General features: G+C 41.9%; 1 protein-coding gene across 7 annotated transcripts; it reads right to left on the bottom strand.

Annotated features, from left to right (window-relative positions):
• Nucleotides 1-882: 882 nt before the first annotated feature.
• On the bottom strand, nucleotides 883-20,896 carry thoc2 (THO complex 2). Of its 7 annotated transcripts, none has more exons than XM_037466982.2 (39): nucleotides 20,744-20,896; nucleotides 18,512-18,567; nucleotides 18,169-18,260; nucleotides 17,891-17,942; nucleotides 17,686-17,756; nucleotides 17,227-17,348; nucleotides 16,963-17,096; nucleotides 16,366-16,526; nucleotides 16,151-16,243; nucleotides 15,762-15,917; nucleotides 15,326-15,498; nucleotides 14,991-15,186; nucleotides 14,867-14,905; nucleotides 14,598-14,728; nucleotides 14,361-14,462; nucleotides 13,841-13,925; nucleotides 13,074-13,167; nucleotides 12,890-12,970; nucleotides 12,699-12,795; nucleotides 12,268-12,385; nucleotides 12,003-12,182; nucleotides 11,730-11,894; nucleotides 11,165-11,440; nucleotides 10,257-10,398; nucleotides 9,593-9,750; nucleotides 9,336-9,464; nucleotides 9,104-9,235; nucleotides 8,797-8,981; nucleotides 8,080-8,255; nucleotides 7,661-7,763; nucleotides 7,099-7,484; nucleotides 6,912-6,970; nucleotides 5,384-5,419; nucleotides 3,942-4,073; nucleotides 3,661-3,727; nucleotides 3,412-3,557; nucleotides 3,167-3,237; nucleotides 1,808-1,860; nucleotides 883-1,714 (listed from the first exon to the last, which is right to left on the bottom strand). In XM_037466982.2, the coding sequence occupies exons 1-38, from the start codon at nucleotides 20,806-20,808 to the stop codon at nucleotides 1,833-1,835; spliced, it is 4,689 nt and encodes a 1,562-aa protein (XP_037322879.2). In that variant the 5' UTR covers nucleotides 20,809-20,896; the 3' UTR covers nucleotides 883-1,714; nucleotides 1,808-1,832. The 7 variants fall into 7 exon arrangements, with proteins under 7 accessions (XP_037322879.2, XP_037322880.2, XP_037322881.2 ...); XM_037466983.2 differs by having other exon boundaries at nucleotides 883-1,711; XM_037466984.2 differs by lacking the exon at nucleotides 1,808-1,860 and having other exon boundaries at nucleotides 3,126-3,237.
• Between the last annotated feature and the right edge of the window lie 107 nt (nucleotides 20,897-21,003).

Below are 21,003 nucleotides of genomic sequence, written 5' to 3'. Positions count from 1 at the left end.
ACCCTTGGAAATGGAGAAATTCACAATGTTAACATGTATTTTACTGAATGAGTTCCAGTGAGATACAAATACATGTGAGCAAATGATCAGATTTATTCAGAATTTCATTCATTTTTCTCTTATGAACAAGAAGTCATAGAATCGTTTTTCAAAAAAGTAATACAAAAATAGTATATCAAAAATCAGTACGTCCGAAAAGTCATGACAGATATTATAAAAATACTTGAAGTACAGCATTTAAAAAGTCAGTATATTGCTAAAACCTGGCTCAAAAGCTGCAACAAGGATGAGTCAAAATGAATAAATCCACATTTGTTATCATTCATTACATTATTAATCTAAAGAAAAAAAGGATCAGATGATTAGCAACCTGAAAGACAGAAAGAACCCTCCACAAGGCAGCTCTTAGTTATTTAATGCCAAATGCTAATCACAATTCTTAAATCGAGAGAAAAGAAAAAGCATCTCGTTGTTCATCGTTTCAAACACTGGAGCAGTAAAATCAATCTGTCTACACCTGTGAGTCATTAAATAAATGCAAAGATCCAAAGTATAAGATGTACTAGACCCTCCAAAGGATGACGTGGTTACCAGGAGTTGTGTGTGGGGGCTAAAAGGAGAGAACCCGTCGCTAAGGAGCAAGTTACTGCCACAGAGAAGTAACTCACCGCCTGATGGCCTGCAGCGTTTTAAGCATGAAGCCTCCAGAGGCCAGAGGCCTACGTTGGGAAAAGAAAGTGTAGGAACATTTTGATTTGAAGTGCTCGTGCCCACCATGTAGCTGAGGAACAAACATTAAACGTGGTGTTTCTACAGCCATCAAGCTGGATAACGAGCCGATTTCAGATCTTCAAAAAGACATAGAAAGAAGAGGAGACAATATCAAAGTGACACACTAGGAAAACTATCATTTATTGTTTTTTTCTTTTGTTTGTTTTAAAAAAAAAAAGCTTACACTCATTGAGTACAGCAGATAAAAACTCCAAAAGTCATTTCGAAACAGTTGTATTTGGAGTACAGTGTCAGATTTTTTTTGTCAGATTTTTCTTTACAATTCTACATTTGAGTCAAGGTTGAACTGGCTTTTTTATAAATTATGTAAAAACTTGATCAACACAAAATCACAAAAGGACTGTGCGGAACATCAAAAAGAAAAAGAAATAACATGATGTGAATTTCATGTTACCCACTTTATTATTGTACACAATATACAAACTGGTCCTTTGTATCACTTAACTCACTTTTGTTTACTGACTTACTCGGATTAAAAGTTGGAGATAAATAAATAAAAAGTATCTAAGTATCTCAAAAGGGGATATGAGGTAAGTGAGTATGGAAAGCATGTTAACTCCAATAAAACAAGCAAAAAGCAAAGCCTGACAACATACAAAAAAAATACTCTTTTTCAAGCATGAGATTCTTGAATCCACAATCAGGTGTTGACCAAGTGACCATTTCATACAGTAACCCATTTTCTAATTATAGTAATGACATTGTGATCAGAGCAGCATATTGAAGAAAGAAAACAAAAACATTTCGGCTGGTTTACTGTATAGTAAGAAGTTGCCATAACTACAGCTAACAACACTTGGAGGGGGGGGGGGGCGTTTACAGCAAAACAACACGGGCAGAAATGAGAGAACGACTTGACAACATAGCAGAGATGGAGTTGCAGATGTCTTGCAGATAAAAAAATACAGCTTCTCCAGTTCTGCTGTGGATCAGAGGAGAGAGAGAGGAGAGCGTGTGATACACCACGATGGCATAGTGTCGACAGATGTTAACAAAGAAGTAGAATGCGTCTTACCTTCACCTTCACTGATTAGTGCACATTATCTGTGCTTGTCAGAGGATTTATGAGTATGATTGTTAAGGGAAGTGGGAAATTAAATCAAAGACCGAACGCTGACAAGTGGAAATTGTCACCTCACAAACAAAAATCTGTTTTTGTCAGAAGAGGAACGAGCCTCGAAGCAGCCAGGCTGCTACTGTGTGACCGGCCGTGATGGTCAGAGGGACCTGCGGCGCCAACATGATCGCTCTTTGCTTACATTTCAGGAAATGATCGAATAAAAGCTTGTTTGGAGAGCGACGTCCGAATGACATCGCAAGATCCTATTCAAGAGCAAAGGACAAGAGCAGTTTGACGTGTTTTATCACGTGAGCTGCGTTCATGGCCACACACAAATTAAGATGCAACGTTTTCATTGTCACCGTGTCAGTTTTAGGTGGAATTGCAATTATATTTCTCCGCATTGTCAGCTTTCAGATTCTCCAACTGCTCCTCAAAAAAAACTGAGCTTCTTAAGAAAATGCTGGAACTTTTAATACTTTAATACTAACATTTTTATTGCAAATATGTGACCAGTTTATACAAAAAAAATCTACTTGAAAGATTCTGCTAACATTTTTGGATCTGATGGCTGTGTGAGATAAAAAACACTGAGACATGGTTTTTGAAATTAATCTCACCGTCAGAACGGGGAGATAAAAGGTCAGCAGTGCGTCGATGTGGAAGAAAAACTAATAAATAGACTCAAGAACTACCAATCTAGCGATGGCCAGTCAGCAGAGAGACAGACGGGTTAATCTGCTCTCTAAAGTAACCAATAGATACTTAGAGATTTCAACTCTTTGCAGGACTTTAGCAATTCTGGCAGCGAGAGTAATTACTGAAACCCTGCCGGCATGTGTGCCTCTGGAAGCACATCCAAAGGGACAGATTACCGATGCACTTTGGATCTTTTGTAGCTCCTCATACTGAGGCCATCTACACACTATTTAAAAAACGGATATGTGATTTCACACATCTTAGCTTTTGGATGTTCCACCTCCATTCTTTGGGTACGATTCTGCTCGGGCTTAACCACGACTACTAAAACTGGACGGGCAGAACGATGTGAACAACATCCTCGGCCATCTCAAGCAGTAACAGAGTGCGTTCAGTCGACACTGCAGGTAGACGAGGAGATGATTCTATAATAATGGGATTCAGTTCTTGGGTGGCTCGGTGTAACATGTGTTGAGTCGCAGTGTTTACATAAAACCTCATGGCTCAGTGATGGCCGCAAAATGTGGGCTCAAGTAAAGCAATAAAAAAAGTCACACTAAGCAGTAAAACTCACCCAGATTTTTGATTTACGTGCCACTCTACGTTTAAGGATATTGCTTTTTCTCTTCTTTTCCTCCGCTGCTGTCCCTCTTCTCCTTCTTTTCAGATTTGTCGTGTCTGGACTCCTGTTGCAACACAAAGTACAACTATTTAGCATTTAATTACGTCTAAATCTATTATTCAAACACCAAAGTGACATTGCACAAGTGTCGAGGGACAATAGGACTAAAAGCTCCTGAAGTAAAGATCAGGTTCCCAACAGAGAGATGAGGACACAGGGTCACTCTGGTGCATCTGACCTTTTTGCCTCCAGAGGAAGTCCGCTCGGGTTTCACAGACTCAGCCTTCTCTTTACTGGACGACTTGGGCCTCTTGATCTTCTCTTTTTCGACTGAAAGTGGAGAGTCACAGGAAGGACTCGCGCTCTTGCTGTTTTTGGAGGAATCTGAGAAGAGAAAACCAAGCTCGTTGTCATTTAAGCTGTACTGGCAGGGGGAGCGGCTTCGTCAAGCGAGTCAAGAACAAAAAAAACAAAAACAGAAACATACTCATTCCGTTCTCATCCTTCCGACGTTTGGACTCTAAGCTTGTCTCAAGCTCATTGAGAGCATGGTCCTAAAAAAAAAAACATGGCAATGACAATCAGAATCACAGTGGTGGTCATAAAGAAGCCGGACGGTTAGGACTGCTTTTAGAGCATACATGAAAATATTGAGCCCATCCCTTGTTGCTTCCCTAAGTCAAACTAACTAAAGAACGCTTTCCTAACTGTGAAAGAGGATCTTAAAAAAGAAGTTCACAAAGTGCAGTGGTCTGGTTAAATACTGACTCTCTTCCTTTCTTTCCGATCCTTTTCTTCCTTCTTCTCTTTGGATCGGCCCTGTGTGTTGTCTGAATCTTTCTTCTCCATCTCCCTCTCTCTGCTCTTCGACCGGGTAACTGAATTGTAGTTGGCGTGGTGCTGTAAAGGCAATTATAAATGAACCGAACAAGACAAAACCAATATTGGTGTGCTGTCAGGACTGAAGACAATTAACCAACATTATTTAAATATAGAGTGGAAACTAACTACTGACATTTGAACTGTGTGGATCAGAACAGTTACAGCTATTAACAAGATAACATCCATTACAAGTCATCGATTACTGTGATTCAAAATACTTAACAAAAAAACAGTAGACAATGAAGAACAAACTTTAACTCTTGCTGTTGCAGTTGTGTCCAAAATAATGATTTAACAAACATCACAGTCCAACTAATGCGGTTGCTACAGCAGGACTATTGTTAACTTCCAGGGCTCAACAGGGAAGCAGATGATGGACAAACACATGGCAAAACTAGAACGTTTGGCTCTGGTTTAAAATATCTGGAAATAATCTTCCATGACGTCAAAAACAGTGGGAAACACTTCAGTCCAAGTTCCCCTACTAAGAATTTATGAGCAGCATAAAATAAATGGCTTTTAAGACGTTCATGTAGTTTGAAAGAGATGAAGTGTTAATAAATAAATGTGTTCATCCATATGTCAATATAACAAATCAAAGCTGCAATAACAAAAATAAATGTAGGTTTATGTTATTAGGACTAAAACCTCCAATACAGAAAACAGGGGAAAATTAAGTTTGACCCAAAATCTGACCCACACTGTTTTCCAAGTACCCTCGGGGACGACATGTGTCATTGTGTTACAACACTTAATCACAAAGACACAGTGACAGTGATGAACCGAAAGACGTGTCTGCTGCAGATGTGCAGCGATGACACAAAAACACCCACATAGACACAAAGCCAGAACGGATTCCTTTAAAACATTTTTTTTTCCTATTTGTATTTCATTTAGGTTTGTTAATTGAAAATGTGTCATCTTGTGTAACAAAAGAAAATGTTATTTATACACATAACCTAAACAAAAAAAAATACCTACAGCACTTTGGCGATCTTGAAATACCTGCTGTATGTTTCAATTTGGGTCTAAATTATCGGTTGTCAAAACATTAACATTTAAGCAATGCTACTTAATTATGTTTTATAAAGAAACAAGAAAGAAATCAAATCACTGCGTAATATGAAAGAGGTGCCTTCTTCTCAGTTATAATCAGGCCTCCAGCGCATTGCCATGGTGACACAAATCAATCCACTACTACTGTCCTTATTGCAAGGTGGAAGAAGATGGAAGAAAACACAGATATCTAAAATGGTTCATTTGTCAGCACCTCAGCAAAGAAAACAAACAATCTGGAAGAAAGTACGAGGAGCAGAGTCAGTTCCAACCTTGGATGTTGACTCCTTGGGTTCGTTGCTATTGTCCTGTAGGGATGAATGGAGATGACAGATGAGCTGGGAGGGGGTGGGGGGTTGGAAGGAGGTTGTCAGACAGCAGTAGAGTCGGAAGAAGGAGAGGGGGAGGTGCGGGGGAGTTGGGGCTGGCCGGACCAACAGCATACTTCTCCCTTGACCTCTGACCTTCAAGGACTAAGGCTTTGACAAGGTTATGACATAAAGGAGAGTTCATAAGCTCCACATCTGGAATGTCAATGCTTAAAATAGAAAACCCTGAGCATATATGAAATAACTGCTAGTCATGTTACTACAAACATGTCTGCAATATCAGGCACCATAATATTAAAAGTCCTACTGCTTAACTTATATTCGCTTATTTGAAAGTGTTAAATTCAGTGGTAAATAATGTGAAATGCATGTGCCTGTGTGTGAAACAAATCACCTAATGTACTGCATCCCTACATAGGTAACGGCTGCTGTCACTTACAGTTCAGCGATGGATTAGACACAGGGAGCCTATTTCTCTGGTGGACGGGTAAAATTTAGACCTATCACAAGCTTCCAGTGGTCGCTGCAACGCTCCAGCCGGGATCGCCCGCTCTTTCCCTCACTTTCTCTCTCTCTCTCTCTCTGTGGTGGCAGGCTTACTCTCCTCTGCCTTTTTGGCTGATTCAAAACTGCGACATTCATTTTCTCCGTTGATTTCAGTTTGCCAGGAGGTAGTGCGACTGTCGGAGCCGACGGCTGGTAGCAGTGGGGGCGGATAACCTCGCAGCGGGCCGGCAGGACTGACTGGATAGCATCGTGTGAAGTGACGTCGGCATGCAGCAGCCCGCTTTAACAAACGGAGACGGGGCGGGGGAGGGGGAGGTCGATGACTCAGCAGCCGCAGACGGGCGATCCTGTAGCAGATGGGCGCTCCTGCATCCGACTCGCCGCTGGATCCGGGCACGTTGTTGAGGGACGTAAAATACTTGACTTTAACAGGATATCTTCTCGGCTCTCAAAAATGGGGCAGAAAAAAAAATCTTTGAAACCATCTGAAGTAGCAAAAAAGTGCTCTTGGTGCAAAAAAACAAAAGGAATGCCGTTGGAGAAGCGGAAAGATCTTGATTTTGGCAAGCTCTTTTACTTCAGGTTGGATATTATTCTCAAAAAGCAAAAAATCCATTAGGAATATACAAATGCTTAAAAAAATTCTTTCTTCCCAAGGCACACTGACTGCTTTCATTAATATGAAAATATATAAATATTTCAATATGAAAATACTCATTATACACAATATTCTCTTGACTAAGTCTTTGAGGGATTTTTCCTCCCAATTCTGAAAAACATTAATGCCGATCATGTCCATGGAATGATTTCCAACTCCCATGGATTTGGTTGGGATTTCCAGATGCCATGCCTGCATGTGCGACAACTCCTGGATGATCTTCGGGGCTGCTGGATTGTGCAACGGCAGGGAACGCTCCAGCAGATAGAGAAGAAACTGGCACAGCCTTCCTCAAGCCATACTAACCTTAACAGACGAGGAGTGGGACGGAGAAGCGTGACTGTCGAGCTTTCGTCTTTTGTGATCTGGAAGACAATACGGAAAGTTAAGTTGTTCCCACTCACAAATGCAACGATGTAATTAAATATCCTACGCAAACTCAAAAACCCTACAAAGCCCAAAGGGGTGAAGAATATGTGGGACGGCTCCGTACCCCTCTCAGATTCGGCTGATTCCAATCTGGGAACCGGTGACTTTAGGGACCCAGCCACTGCAATTCTGTCTCCTTTCTCCTTGCTCTTGGACTCCTTGATGGCATCACGCTCCCTGGGCGGCTCCATGGGCTCCCCGTTGCCGGCTTTGGCCTTGTCGTCTTTGCTGGCCTTTTCCTCCGCCTTCAGTTTCTCCCTGTCTGCCTTGGGGGTCTTCTCCTTACCCTCGCGTGCCACCCGCTCCTCCTTCCCTGCTCTCTCGTCTCTCTGCTTCTCCCGACGGTTCTCTGCCTTTGTCTCGGGAGTGCTGCCTGGTGTCTTTTCTTTTTTCTCTTTTTTCTCCTTTCCACTCTTCTCTTTGTCGTCCCGTTCTTTAACGGCTTTGGTGCTGCGAAAACACCAAAAGTTAAAAAGGTAAATTTACAAAAAAGTTTCATACAAGATCATATTGAGGTGTTCTACTGGAGGTGTAGTTGGACCCGACTTCCCCCCCCCCTCCTTTACGGGTTTAATGGTGATGTGTTTGAGATTACTTTGTGTCAGAGCGGCTCTTGAGGCACTGACCTGTTGAGAGCACCGTTCCCGTTGCTGGTGGTCACTTTGACCGCTGCACTGTTGGCTTTGTTCACTGGCTTTGTGGTCCCCTGAGATTTATCCTTTCCCCGATCTGCATAGAAACAAACCAAGAACTGATTTATTGCATATCAGGATTTAGAGACCTAATAGTTTTATGGCATGTGTGATGTATATTTTCAAGGCTAATATACCATTGCATATACACAATATCAATAAAAAAAATTGCCGCATTTTATATTCTATTTTTATCACATCTAGAAAAAATAAAATCGTTCAGAAGTGGCAACGGTACGGCGGATAAAAATGGAATCAAAGCAAAAGCACATTGTATCTGGTTCCTTGGTTGTGAACAAAATGTAGTTACAATGCACTGCATGCAAACAGCCAAAGTGTTTCTCATCGCTCACCACCATCCTCGGACGTCCCCTCCTCTGTCTTGCTTGTGCTGGTGGCAGGCTTGCCTGTGCTGCCGGGGCCGTTCTGTTGATTGGCAGGAGTGGAACTGCGGGCTGGCTGCTCCTTGTGGTGAAACTCATTCTCTGGGACCATGTGCACCTTCTGGCCTTTCAACCGACCTGAATAACTGCAAGATGCATAAAGGGTTTGCACAGGGCAAGGACAGAACTTCCAAAGAGCAAGTGCTGTCTTTTAAGAAGAGACTACAGTACTCAGGATTTTAGGCAGAGCAATCCATTCCGCTGCAGACTATAACTAAAGACTGGACACTCATGGGGAGAGACAAGAGCAACTGGACTTGCAATACGCTGCAGTGTTTCCCCTACCATTACCATGCGCCCCCGCCCCCCCCACACAATGCATCATGAATCTGAATTGGACCGCAGAAAAAACAAAATGCCCACTTTTGCTTTAGATCCAAACAAATAACTAACTTCAGCAGACTTTCTAACCATTCCTTTTCCTAACAAAGCTCATATATTTGTGTTAGTCCCCTACTGCCACAGACATCTGTAATAGAAAATCTATACGTTCAACAAATTAAATAACGCACACTACTTTTTTTCCCCAAGAAGCCATCTTCCAAGGTTTCCTCATTTTTCACCATGCAAATAAAACGTTAACTGTATGCTCCACAAAGAGCTGAACAGCACACAATGCTGTGTTACCCCATTGCTAAGGCATAGAGGTCTGGCCTCTTATCCTTCTCCTCAAGGCAGATCTTGTGGACGCGACACTCAAGCGCCTGGCCTAGGTTCAAGACTTTGGGGTAGCAGGGCAGGATCTTGGTGAGAACGATGAGAATATTCCGGATGTGGGTGTAATCTCCTGTCTCCAGACAGTGGACTGAAGCCTGGATGAAGCAGAGACAAGAGGACGCGATCTAATGGTAAACACACACCTTCCACAGAGCCCAAAATGACATTATCTCGACAGAATACTCAAGAAGTAAACAAATAAGGAAGGGCAGCTCACTTTAGTCAGCATGTAGTGCCATTTGTGCACCACATGCCTGAAGTTCTCATAGTCCAGCTGATCCGCCTTGTTTCCACCATCGAAGCCCGTGGCTCTGAAGATGGTCAGGAAGCCAGGGTAATTGACACACTCCTATGACGGCACAAGTAAGATGAGATGTTAATTCCCAGCTCGTCCGACACCAGAAAACGACAACAGAAGATACAAGGCGATAGCTGTTGCGATGGACCACCTTCTCATAGGTGGCACGGTCGCTGTGCCAGCGGGTCACCGTCTCCAGCATGCAGCACAGGAAGCGTCCGTAGCGGTGGGACTCGTTTTCCGTACAGCTGGCTACAGTGTAAATGATGGCGGAAAACACCTGCAGAGGGACACAACAGAGTGCGTTGAACGACAAAGTGCTTCAAAAATGTGTCCCCATTAATTTGAGGGAAAGCCTACTTTGGTTTAGTTTTTATCATCCGATATGCACGTGCAGAAGAGTCTTACCCTGTCGTAGCACAGGAGGGTGCAGAAGTTGGGCGTCTTCTGCTGGTGGACCAACTCCACGAAGCGTGCACAGTACACTGCGTCGATGGACGAGAAGATGCAGCGGGGGAACAGGCACAGCTGCAGAAACTTTGTTATGGTCTCATTCTTTGTAGATTCTGTGGGAAAGCATTACGAGTTGCATTAGTAACAGAGACTAACTACCATTGGACATTTTATTTATTTTCAAATATTAATGCTGTGGGGAGGGAAATTACTTAATCAGCTTTGTCATTTAGTACTAAAACAGTCCTCTTGTGTCTGGACTGAAAATCAATTCTCTCAACCAAGTGTTATTGTTTTCTTATGTATACACAGACACACACTACTACTGAAACCAGGGGCCACCTGATGTATTCACAAAGACAAATCTATTATTTTAAATATCTTTGGCTCCAAAAGAAGTACAATTAAAAGATTAAAATCCTCTGTTAATTCAATGTCCCCACATTGTTATATTTGGGGGGAGAATAATGTGGCCAAGATCTCCCCCAAATACCTTGTAAGTTTTAATATCCAGAAAAACAGTAGGAAATGAACAAAGCAACAATCCATTTACAATAAATAACAGTATAAAGGTATGCAATAGCAATAAGGTCACTAGCATGATGAAGAGAATACTTACTGGCCAACAACCAGTTATCTTTTTCCAGTTTGAGGCGGTGCAGAACCCGTTGGACGTGCTCCAGCTGCTTCTTCTCCTCCTCCTGCAGTTTTTCTTGCAGGGCAGTGCAGCGCTCCTTCTCCTTCTTTTTCTTATTCATGGGCTACATTGGAAAAAAAGAATGTTCACATCATATTGTGGGTGTCCCTAAGTAAGAATTTGAATGAGTCCTCCCTAGTGTCCTTTTTTTCTGCTATTTATGGTTGTAAGTAAATGTCATTATTTGATACACCCCATTGCCGCGATCCACAGACCGAAGGGACAAGGCAGTCAACAGGAGAGAGACGCCAGCCTAGAAAGGGCTTTAAAAGCCCTTTCTCGGCCCGGCTGCTCCTTGTCGAAGTGTCCCTGAGCAAGACACCTTACCCCGAATTGCTGCCCGGACAAAGAGTCACCACGCAAACAGAAAACTTGGGTCTTGGTAATAACCGATCGTTGCTTATGAACTGACACATTTCATTCAAAAGCAACCTTGGTTAGTGATTGGGCGAATGGACCGGGACCGGCGAGAGGAGTACGGGGGAGAGCGGGACAGATCGCCATGACTGGGTCGATTGAAAAGTAGATTGCGAGCCAAAAAAGTGCACCACTGCTCTAGAGAATCATATATATATCAAGTCCAAATATATATTAATCCAATACTCTGAAAGTGCAACTTTCTAATGTATTTATAAATGTATGCCTTTACATTTTAAAAAACATTTTTGTTTTGTTGAACTTGAGTGTCTCCCCTATCATTGAAGCGGCACTCCAAGAAAATGTGGAATTTGTTCTTCGCGTCGACAATTCTGTGCACAGCAATTGTGCCTCGTCACGTGCGCACACCCACAAAATGGTCAGAGGAGTAGCATCATCTTTGGTTGACTTACTATCTCTGGATTCTCCTCGATGGCCCTGATCTGGACCTTGAGCTTGTTGACCTCACGCTCGTAGGCAGAATGTGGAACAGCCAAGTCATACATGGTGAGGGACCAGAAGGTAGCGTAGAACTGCGGGCGGAGGTCGTCCCAGACCCTTGCCGGGTGGAGTGACACTACTGCCTCATGCACTGGTGTCATCACCTGCTCACAAGCTGCCACATACTTGTGTGCCTTCTGCTGCTGCCGGTTGCCTTTCTCTGCTTTCTTCAACTCGTCGTACCTAGACTGTGTGTAGAGAGCGTAACGTTAGGGCAGCATTTTCTCCATTTATACGCACACAGGGGTCTGCCTTGAGGCAGTTGAAAAGCAAACAAGTAGGAAATAACAGCAGCATATTGCTCCTTTATTTAAGTGTCAAACGTAAATGCTTAAAGTCAAACAACATGAATTAAAATTGTCAAAACTCTACAGTCAAAATCTTAGTAGAGTAAATCATTTTAACAAACAGAATCATTCTCAGTAGCAGAAAGTGACATAATGCACAATATGAATCTAAAAGGAGTAGTTCACTTACCAAAATCTGATGGGCGTACATTGGCCGAGACAGAAAGAAGGCGGCATCGTGTGGAGTGTGGAACTGGTTACAGAGGATGTCAATGGAGGGAACTCGCTTGATGTAGTCCTCAGTGCTAAGGTTGGAGGCCAGAAAACCACCAAACTGCACCAAGGTGTCGTGGCACTGCAAGAGTACAAATAAATATCTAAGAAAAAAAACTTCTGAGGAATCTTTAAAGGCTTATATAGTAACAATAGCTTGTTAAGACCCATTTTGAGAGAGGGTGCATACCTGGTCATACAGATGGCCAACAAGTTTAAGGTGCTTCTCTCCGCCCTCTAAGAAAACCACACCGTTCCGTTGCTGGGCCATGAGTAAACACAGAGGCAGGGCCAACTCGTGGTCAAGCAGCACATCCTTCAGACGCTGCGATGACTTTTTAGTGTTCCTGATCTGGCCAAAGTAGCCCCCCTGTTGAAAAAGGCACATCAATAATGACAAGGGCCTGAGCTAAGGGCAGTGATTGTAAACTGTAACCTTATTCGAGTCCACTTACCTCGGCTTTAAGTTGCTCCCCTCCGGTCATGGCTTCCAACTGCTCTGAGGTCATCTCATCGGTGATCTCAATGCCGGCCATTTTCTGCACCACCTCTTTCAGGATCAACAGGTCAAAACTGCAAACAGAGGAAGGACGGATAAAGCAATGCGCATCAAAAGGATGCTTAAGGAGTGACGCATGGGGTGTCAAAGGAAAACCTTGCATTTTTCCCCAAAGAAGCCACATTTGATTGAAATTTTAAATATTCTGTTAACATGTTTGTATGCCCTACTGTTATCGGTGATGTGAAGAATGTCAATGGCTTAATTTTAAAGTATTAAAATGAATTTAGCAGAATACTAAGTTACTAGCCAGCGCTTGTTATTGTAGTCATAAGACGGGCGTGGTGGTGCTTGGACTGTGTCATTCAGTCATTTAGAGCTCCTTACCTCTTCCCTGCTTTCAGCTGATTTGTGACATATTGAAGAAGGCCAGCCAACTCAATTGGGTATTTTCTGAACACGGCTCCACACAGACTTGCCAGGCCTGGGTTGACAAGGTGAACAGGTGTATGTCAGATTTTAAATGAATCAAACGGTTTCTCTCTTATTGCCTGCAGAGTTACTACGATTTCACATACTCTGAAGCCACGAGGAGATGGTTGTGTCGTCATGTTTCATCTTCTCCTTCTCCGGATTGGCTAGAGCCTCAATGATGCAATCTGAAGACAGAGTTAAGTGGAATAACATAGACCCCCCCCCCCACTGCTTCCAAAAACACAGTCAAACACATATGTTGTTAACTGAGTGAAGAGTTTAGGATACAGGCCAAGACATCGTAGTTGAGAGATGTGAGGTATTTCAAGGAGTCAACCACTGGAACGATAAGGTTGTCGTACCATTGGATCTGAGAAAGCATCTGAAACACAACAGGACAGTGGAGGGGATGAGATTTCACCAACATAACAGGATATACAACCAAACAGATTAAAGTCATCCTCATGGTGTTTGTGCATTCAAACTACAATATCCACTGTAGTGATGCCCAACGTTCCAAGTACAGACGCATTGTGTATAATCTGTCTGACCTAAAAACTGTCAAATTCATCAACAGCCAAATCCAGAGTTTTTCTTATTGGCTGTTCATGTGATCAAGCAGATGGAAGGTTAAACCACTACGGGCAATTATTTATATTGTCCAAAATTGTAACAATATTTTGAGCTTGTGTAGTGAACTGGCAAATTAGGTAGGCCGTAAAAAGTACTTTCTCAGTCAATAGTGCAGGCACTGGGGTATTTATTTCTCCAATGGATTACATTAACACTGTTAGACGTAGAAAATTCCCATTTTTCCTTTATGGGAAAGTATGCGAGGATATATGACAGGATGGTATGTTGCTAGAATTGAAAGTGTATCACCTGTTTATTGTCACACTATGTTAAATGCTACAGAGTTCATGTAGTTTAGTTTGCAAACGCAAAAGGCCATGACTTCTGTATCGTGTACTAAGAATGTTTTTTGTCAGAGCAAAATCAATCAATTAACTTGTCTTCATAGTTTGTTGAGGATGTTTCAAATAAAAAAAACTTACATAATCAAAGAGGATGGTGGGATTGCTATGGCTCAGCTTGCCAATCTGTCTTCCAGATTGTTTCACATTTTCTTTGGTCAACCGCCTAGGGGAGGGGGAAGAAATGATGCAATGAGATGATGCAAAGAGCGTTGTAATCACACACTTCGGTAAGCTTAGGAAGTTACTTTTAGATTTAGGATCGATTTGTTACAGAACATGTGTTACTTTTGTGCTGTCTAAGTAATTCTAGGTAAAACGGTTTGTTTCTGTGCTTTTAGAATAAACTTTTCATTCAACTAGCAATTAAGTTTAACTTTACTTTTTCTTCTCCAAGTAAAGCACTCTTCAGTGGTGAAGACTGTTAAAGTACAGGACTTGGAACCGTGGATTTGAAAAAGCTACATTTACGTCATACACAATAGGAAGCTCCTATTCTAGAAGGACACGTGTACTGACCAGGTGTCTTCACTGGAGACATCAAAAACATACTAAAGCTACAGATGGTTCACCAGTGCTGGTACACTCGGCTATGACTTACTTCATAATGTATTTGGCCCTTTCTACAGTTTGCGCTTTGACTTTGACCAACAGTGGATGGCTGGTGTACGTCTCGTTCTTCCACTGCCCATATAACCGGTACCTGAGGGAACAAAATTAAAGCATTAACAAAAAACATGGGCGGACATGACGGTTAGCGGTTGTAAAACTCCAAAACACTTTCTCGCAAAACTCCTTATTTTAACAGAGCCACGTCTGTTGTGTGAGCATGACTCACCTGTGCTGGTAGGGGAAGAGTTTGAAGAGACCCCACAGCTCCTCAGACATGCACGCGTTACACTCCATCAGAGAGAGGGAAGGGAGTAGAACCTGGTCTGCAATGCTCAGGAAACAACTCAAAAGAGTTTCCTGCAATGAACAAACAATAATTGAAAACAATTGACATACCCTACAGAGATAAATAAAAAAACAGCATTTGTACTTCTTTAAATATTAATCTATGGTAATGTACTTCTTCAAAATTACATTTACTAGTTGTATACCTACCATTTTTTCTTTGACATCAGATCGGCTATCACTTTGGTACTGAGAAGCAAAGGACAAGAATTCAAGTGAGAAGAGAATACAGCTTTAGTGCAGATGTAGTAATGGAGTGGGGGCAGTTCTTTACCTCTTTCATGAAACCCTTGCCCAGACGCACAATCTTGGCAAAAAGAATTGCGTCGTGGGAGAGATGAGGGCCCAGGTAGCAGATCATGCTAAACGTGTCCCTTCGTAGGTCCTCGAAGCTCTCGGCTGGCCGAGGGGCCCCCTTGATCCTCAGTGGATGTATCACACACCCTCTCGCCCCTTTTGGGAGGCCGACCCTGTGACCAACACAACAGTGTGTCAGAGGTAGTATTTCATTAAATATACTGGCATGGACAGTTTGAGTTAATAATCTAATTAAACGTTACTTTTGCATTTTAGGACTGACTACACATAATGGACATAAAAAACCTGCACCTTCTGTAAAGAGGCTCCACAGTCCGATGCACAAGCTGGCAGAGTGCCAGCGCAATGGCCTTGTGAGAGGAAGCGTAGAAGGACGGCATCTGGTCCATAATTCTCTGGGCGTGGTGCCAGTCTCCAATTCTAAGCAACGCCTCCAACAGGCCCAGCTTCTGGTTATCAGGGGGCTGCGGGGCACAAAGGGAAGCAACTGATTGTCTGGGTGTTAGAAGTATGCAAACGTTCAATCAAATACTTAATACCTAATTGAAACTCAACTATTCAGAATAAAAAAATGTAATGAGAGCAAAATAGGCCTCCAAACGTTTTATTTCGGTCGTGCTGAAACTCCCGTTGGTCATGTGTCACTTGCAATCCTCAAGTTATCAACATTCATCCAGACTGACGGCGTACCCCGAAAACACACGTATATTTACAAATTCTTTGATACCTTATCATTCTTCTCTTCCTCCTTTTCTTTCTCCTTGTCTTTATCTTCACTTTTCTCTGACGGCAACACAACCATAACAAGCTTGCGGGCGATCTGCTTGGCCTCCGAAATATCTTTTTTGTGTTCCTCTATGATGGTGGCATCTACTGGCATGAGCTGGAATTACAGAGCAACAAGAGGGCTGAGTGGAGAGAATAACAGTAAATTATGTTTTTGAAACAAAATGTCTAATGTTGCAATGAAGTGAATGTATTCACAATGACATATTTATCATCGTGGACACATTGTAGCCTCAGCTGAAAATCCATTCTTTCAAAACTAATTTTACAAAATTGATTAGGGATGTCTTTTGGACCGTGTGACTAGTGGCTGGACTTCCTTTTCCTTACATGTACATAGAGATCTTCCAGCTCAATTAGGTGATGGTGAAGCAGGGCAGCAGCAATGTGGTAAAGTGACTTGGGGGTTTCCTCGTTGGGCTCCTGAATAAAGACAAAATAAAATAAATAATTTGACACTTGCGACAGGTACAACGCTGCATCTTGTGCTATTGGACAGATGTTTACATTAAGTGCCTTTGATCAGCAATTTTTGTCATCCTCACCTGGTAGAATTTGAACTTAAAACCCAGGATGTGGCAAAGAGTGAGTGGCTCACACATGTAGGATTTGATGAGAGACAGGAAGAACTCATCTTGGTCAGACCGACTCTCATACACCTCCAAGATGATGTCCAAAACACGATTAGGGTCCAAGTTGAAACATCCTGCAGGCAAAAGATATTGGGAGGACTTAGCAGGCTATTGGAAAAACGGTCAGTAGACATTTTTTACTATAAACATGGATAAAGATGAATATATAGCAGTGCTTCCCCAATCATTATAGCGGGGGCGCCCCCCCCCCCCCCTGAAACGTTTTTTCTTCTCTTCCAGTGCACGGCAGTGCCCTGAATGTGTGGATAAACTAACCCTGCCATGCCATGCTCCCCTGATGCTGTAAACCTAGTGGAAACACTGTATAGATAATGGAAAATCTAGTCAACACAAGTAGGTCTTCAGCTAATGGGGACAGGCTATTCTTGTGTACTACTGGAATTTAAAGTGGAGTGGACATTAAACGAGGCCGAAGATGTCAGCTTTTTCAGACTGCAGCTAAAGACACCACATCCGATGCAGTCCACTAGAAAAGGACTTGTTGGGTACCTATGAGGGACTTGATGCTCTCCAGGACAAGGTGGCTGGTGATGTTGCCTGAGAGGTCCTGGCCCAGCTCAGTGATTAGTTTGGCATAGCCCTCATTCTCCTCCCTCAGCAAGTTAAACTTCTGTTGCTTGTAACTGAGAAGAAACACAAGATTACAAGAATTAAATCAAATATGTATATGTATGTAAAATGTATCTACATCTCTAATAAAAATGCACAATAAAAAAAACAATCTAATTCATTTAATCTAAAAAATCTACTTACAATAGTTTAGTCTTGATTTTTACAATCTTCTGATTGAACTGATGAGCTTGTTTTATAAGTCCAAGAGATTCAAGCGTTTCTGGATCCAGCCTCTCTTTTAGGATGGCATCCGGAACAAAAAACTGAAAAGACAAAAAATGTAATCCATTCATTCATTCATTCATTTCTTACACAGCTGGGTATTAAAAATCAGTAATTAATTTGTGATGTGAATGAGAGTGTAAACCTCAACCAAAGTTCTAAGATTCTTATGTACTACCTAAACTATTGCACATTTGGGACACGGACATCTCTTATTCTTGTAACTGTGCGGCAACAGTGAAAATGAAGCCAAATCTTAGTTCATGCAAGCTGGTGATGCAAATAGCTTTCTTCAGGCAGCTTTTGTATCTATTTTAGCTGCAAGAAATGTCTGTTATATAAAATAATGTGATGTTACAGCAAAAAAAGTCTTCTCACCAAACATGCTCCCACCAGTTGTGTGTAATGGTCGCGTTTGATTTTTTCTTCCAGTGCAGCCGTCTCTAAATCTGTGAAAAATATTATAAAAGAAGATATTATGCCACGTTTTGTTAAGAGTAAACCAGTTTACATATTTGACTTACTGGTAATACAGAAATTCAGAAACAATAATTTCATGTTTAATATAAAAACCCAAATTTACCTAGTGTACTGAACACATCTGCTAAAATTGATGGCATGTAATCTCGGAGTTCCTGAAAGAAAAATAGATGCACACAAACATTTTACAAAACATGACATAATGTAGAAATTCTGAGCTAAGGTGCCAGAAAAAAACATAGCTATTTCTGGGAAGACATCAAGCACAATGGAAGAACGCATTGAGTAAAAAGCTCTGGCGAAGAGTGACAGCTTTCAGTGCATACTGCTATGCGTAGGTTATTGTATTAAACCGAAAAACAAAAAGCCATCATGACATACCATCATGTCCCCAAGGACGCTGACAACAAGATCCAACTTCAGGTTCCCCTGTACAACTTGCCAGCAGAGCTCATATAAGGCTGTCTGTATATCTGGAGGGGTAAACAGACAAAATGAGACATTCAGATGTGTTTAGTTATGGTGATAATTACTTTTTATCTAGTTATGACGATATATATATATATATATAGCAAAAATATGTAATTTATTGGGTGCCAATTTAAGGCTTATCGATATATTCATTTCAACCATTTGTACCGCAGGCATGTTTAGATACACTAAAGTACAAACGAACAACAACAGAACAGTGATTTTAACAGAATTAAGGTCATTCTCAATTTACCTCTAATCTCACTTCCATGATCGGTTTTCTCTGTGAGTTCTTTGCAGAGATGTACACTATGAAAGAAAGAAACATTTTAGTAAGAAATTACTAAAACATAATACATAGCTTTTAAAACAGTTTATATATAACATGGACACAGTCACTGTACGACATCCATTTATACAGCTTATTCAATCACCCAAAATTGGTCATAATCATCCGCACACACACGCACATGCACACACACACACACACAAATATTCTTGTAACATCAAGACTATCTGGTGGAACGCTCAACTTGGCAGGTTGACTGATGACATTAACACAAAGATGACACAAAGTATGTTTTCTTTTAAAAATGCCCTATTCTAGATTGACTGAGGTAACTACGGTAAATGCACTGGTCAGTCAGAGATGCTCAAAAGCCCCAACTGACAGTGTGACAGTGTCCGGGCCCAAAGGTCAACATAGGACGATGTTTGTAGGACGATGTTTGTATCACAGGGAGGTTCACTTGATCAAGCGGAAATGGGCCACATGGAATCAATTTAACACCCTGAATCAGGTAAATCTGGTTGTTTCACTACGACACACTGGTTGGATGCATACAGGCACATACAGAGCCACATCTCCCAAGAATATTGAGACGTTTAGTAAAGAAAAGACCGTAATTATACTACAAATTGTTATTTTAACACATTCTGTGAACTTTTCATTATCATCACATATAAATGTTCCCTTTAATTCGCTGCCCACCATAGGGGTGCTACTGTGCAGCATGGCCTCCCGAGCGGACAGGGAACCCTGTGAGGTTTGTTGACATTAGAGCCATTAACTGTGACCCTCCAACAAGAGTAATTACTACTGCGGCCCAAACAGAGACACACCATTATCCAATATCCCCCAAAACATTGATATTCTGCGTTATGCTAAATCATTATTTCTTCAACCGAACAAGATATCGCAACGACTTTATTGACTGAGGCTTTGCAGGTTCCTCTCAGGAACCAGGGATATTGTCTGTGCCAGACATGCAGAAGGGAAACGTCACGAATCTGTTAACTAAATGTATGTTTTCGCTATATGAGCTAAATCTTACACGATGCTAGGTAATTGGGCGCGATTATCCGAAACAAATTTCTGCCCAAGTTTTACGTAATGCCAGTAGAATTAGCTAGTTTGAGTCTGTGGATCTCACGACAGGCCTTCCTTATATATGCAAGGCCTAGTAACTGTGGATGAGCCTATTGTGTCTCCGCCGGGACGCGATGGCTGCGCTTCAAAAACGGAGTCTAAAAACGTCACGATACGTTAGATTAATCGGGTTGGCCCGGTTTCTAGTGAGCCGCAAGCCGCTTCGGGTTAACGTTAGGTTAGCATTGGCGTATCGGACGTTGCACTGTTGATGCTCAGTTAGCGCCGAGCGCTAAACTGTAAAGTTATAGAAATGTAACGTTAGCTGTGCTGCTGTCATTAACGGCAGTTAGCCAACTGATGGAATACAAAGATGTGCAAGCTAGCTCAATGTTGGCTTAACGTTAGTTAGCTTCGAGCAGAAGCTGTACTACCGTTACTACACTACTGTTGATAGATATTTTGTTTCATCCCAAATGGCGTTACCAGTGGAGCTAGCTAACTTGCTGTAACGTTACGTCAAGAGCAGTCGTTTCCCTCCACGTAGTAACAATTACGGATACTTTTAACGTTTCACAACGCTGGGAAGGAAATTTATTTTATTCAAGTGCTCGCACATTGTCCCTTGGCCAACTAACTACCTACATTGTGGCATCAAACTAACCTAAATAAAGAAGCTAAGACTTATATCGATGGAGGCGGGGAGTGAGCTACATGTACGCTAACTAGCTCAGCTCTGCTAGCCAGGGTGTTTACAAACTGAGGAAAGGTTGAACGCTAGCTTAGTGGCATGCAGGTAACGTTAGCTAACGTGACTTAAGTTATTACATTAAGTGGGTAACGGCGGATCTCCATTTAACGATTCAGCCAGACTGAATTCACTGTCCTATTCCAAATATTTAGAAGATATGTTTATTTTCCTAAGAGGAATAAACGTTACCAGGCCATTATAAATATTTTTTTCGCGTGCTAACGTTGCCGCTTAGCACTAGCGAACACACTTACACGATTAGCCTGAAATAGCAATGCTAGCTACGTTTTTACATTTGCTAACGAGCCAACAACTGTTAAACCACTGAAACCTCTGACACTGTGCTAAGGTTCACATCTACTCACAACTCGAGTTTGCCTGATTTTTCCCAGTTTTTGATCCATTCACAAGGGAGGATAAGTGTCGCCATCTTCCATACACACAGCCCGGATGTCTAAATCATCATGGCACACACAGGGTCAAATGTGGTGGTTAGCTTCGCTGCTAGCTCACTGTTGCATGGTGGGACATTGAGGGCTCTTTCCGAGGGCTTTGTTAATTCGGGACTTTGTGTTCAGTAAGTGGAAATGTTTTGAAAACTATTTTAAAATCATAATTTAAACGC

Source organism: Pungitius pungitius, chromosome 16 (genome assembly GCF_949316345.1).
Source record: "Pungitius pungitius chromosome 16, fPunPun2.1, whole genome shotgun sequence".
In the NCBI taxonomy this organism is placed as follows: domain Eukaryota; kingdom Metazoa; phylum Chordata; class Actinopteri; order Perciformes; family Gasterosteidae; genus Pungitius; species Pungitius pungitius.
The sequence above is the reverse complement of the archived record's forward strand: the minus strand, read 5'-3'. Positions and strand labels throughout refer to the sequence as shown.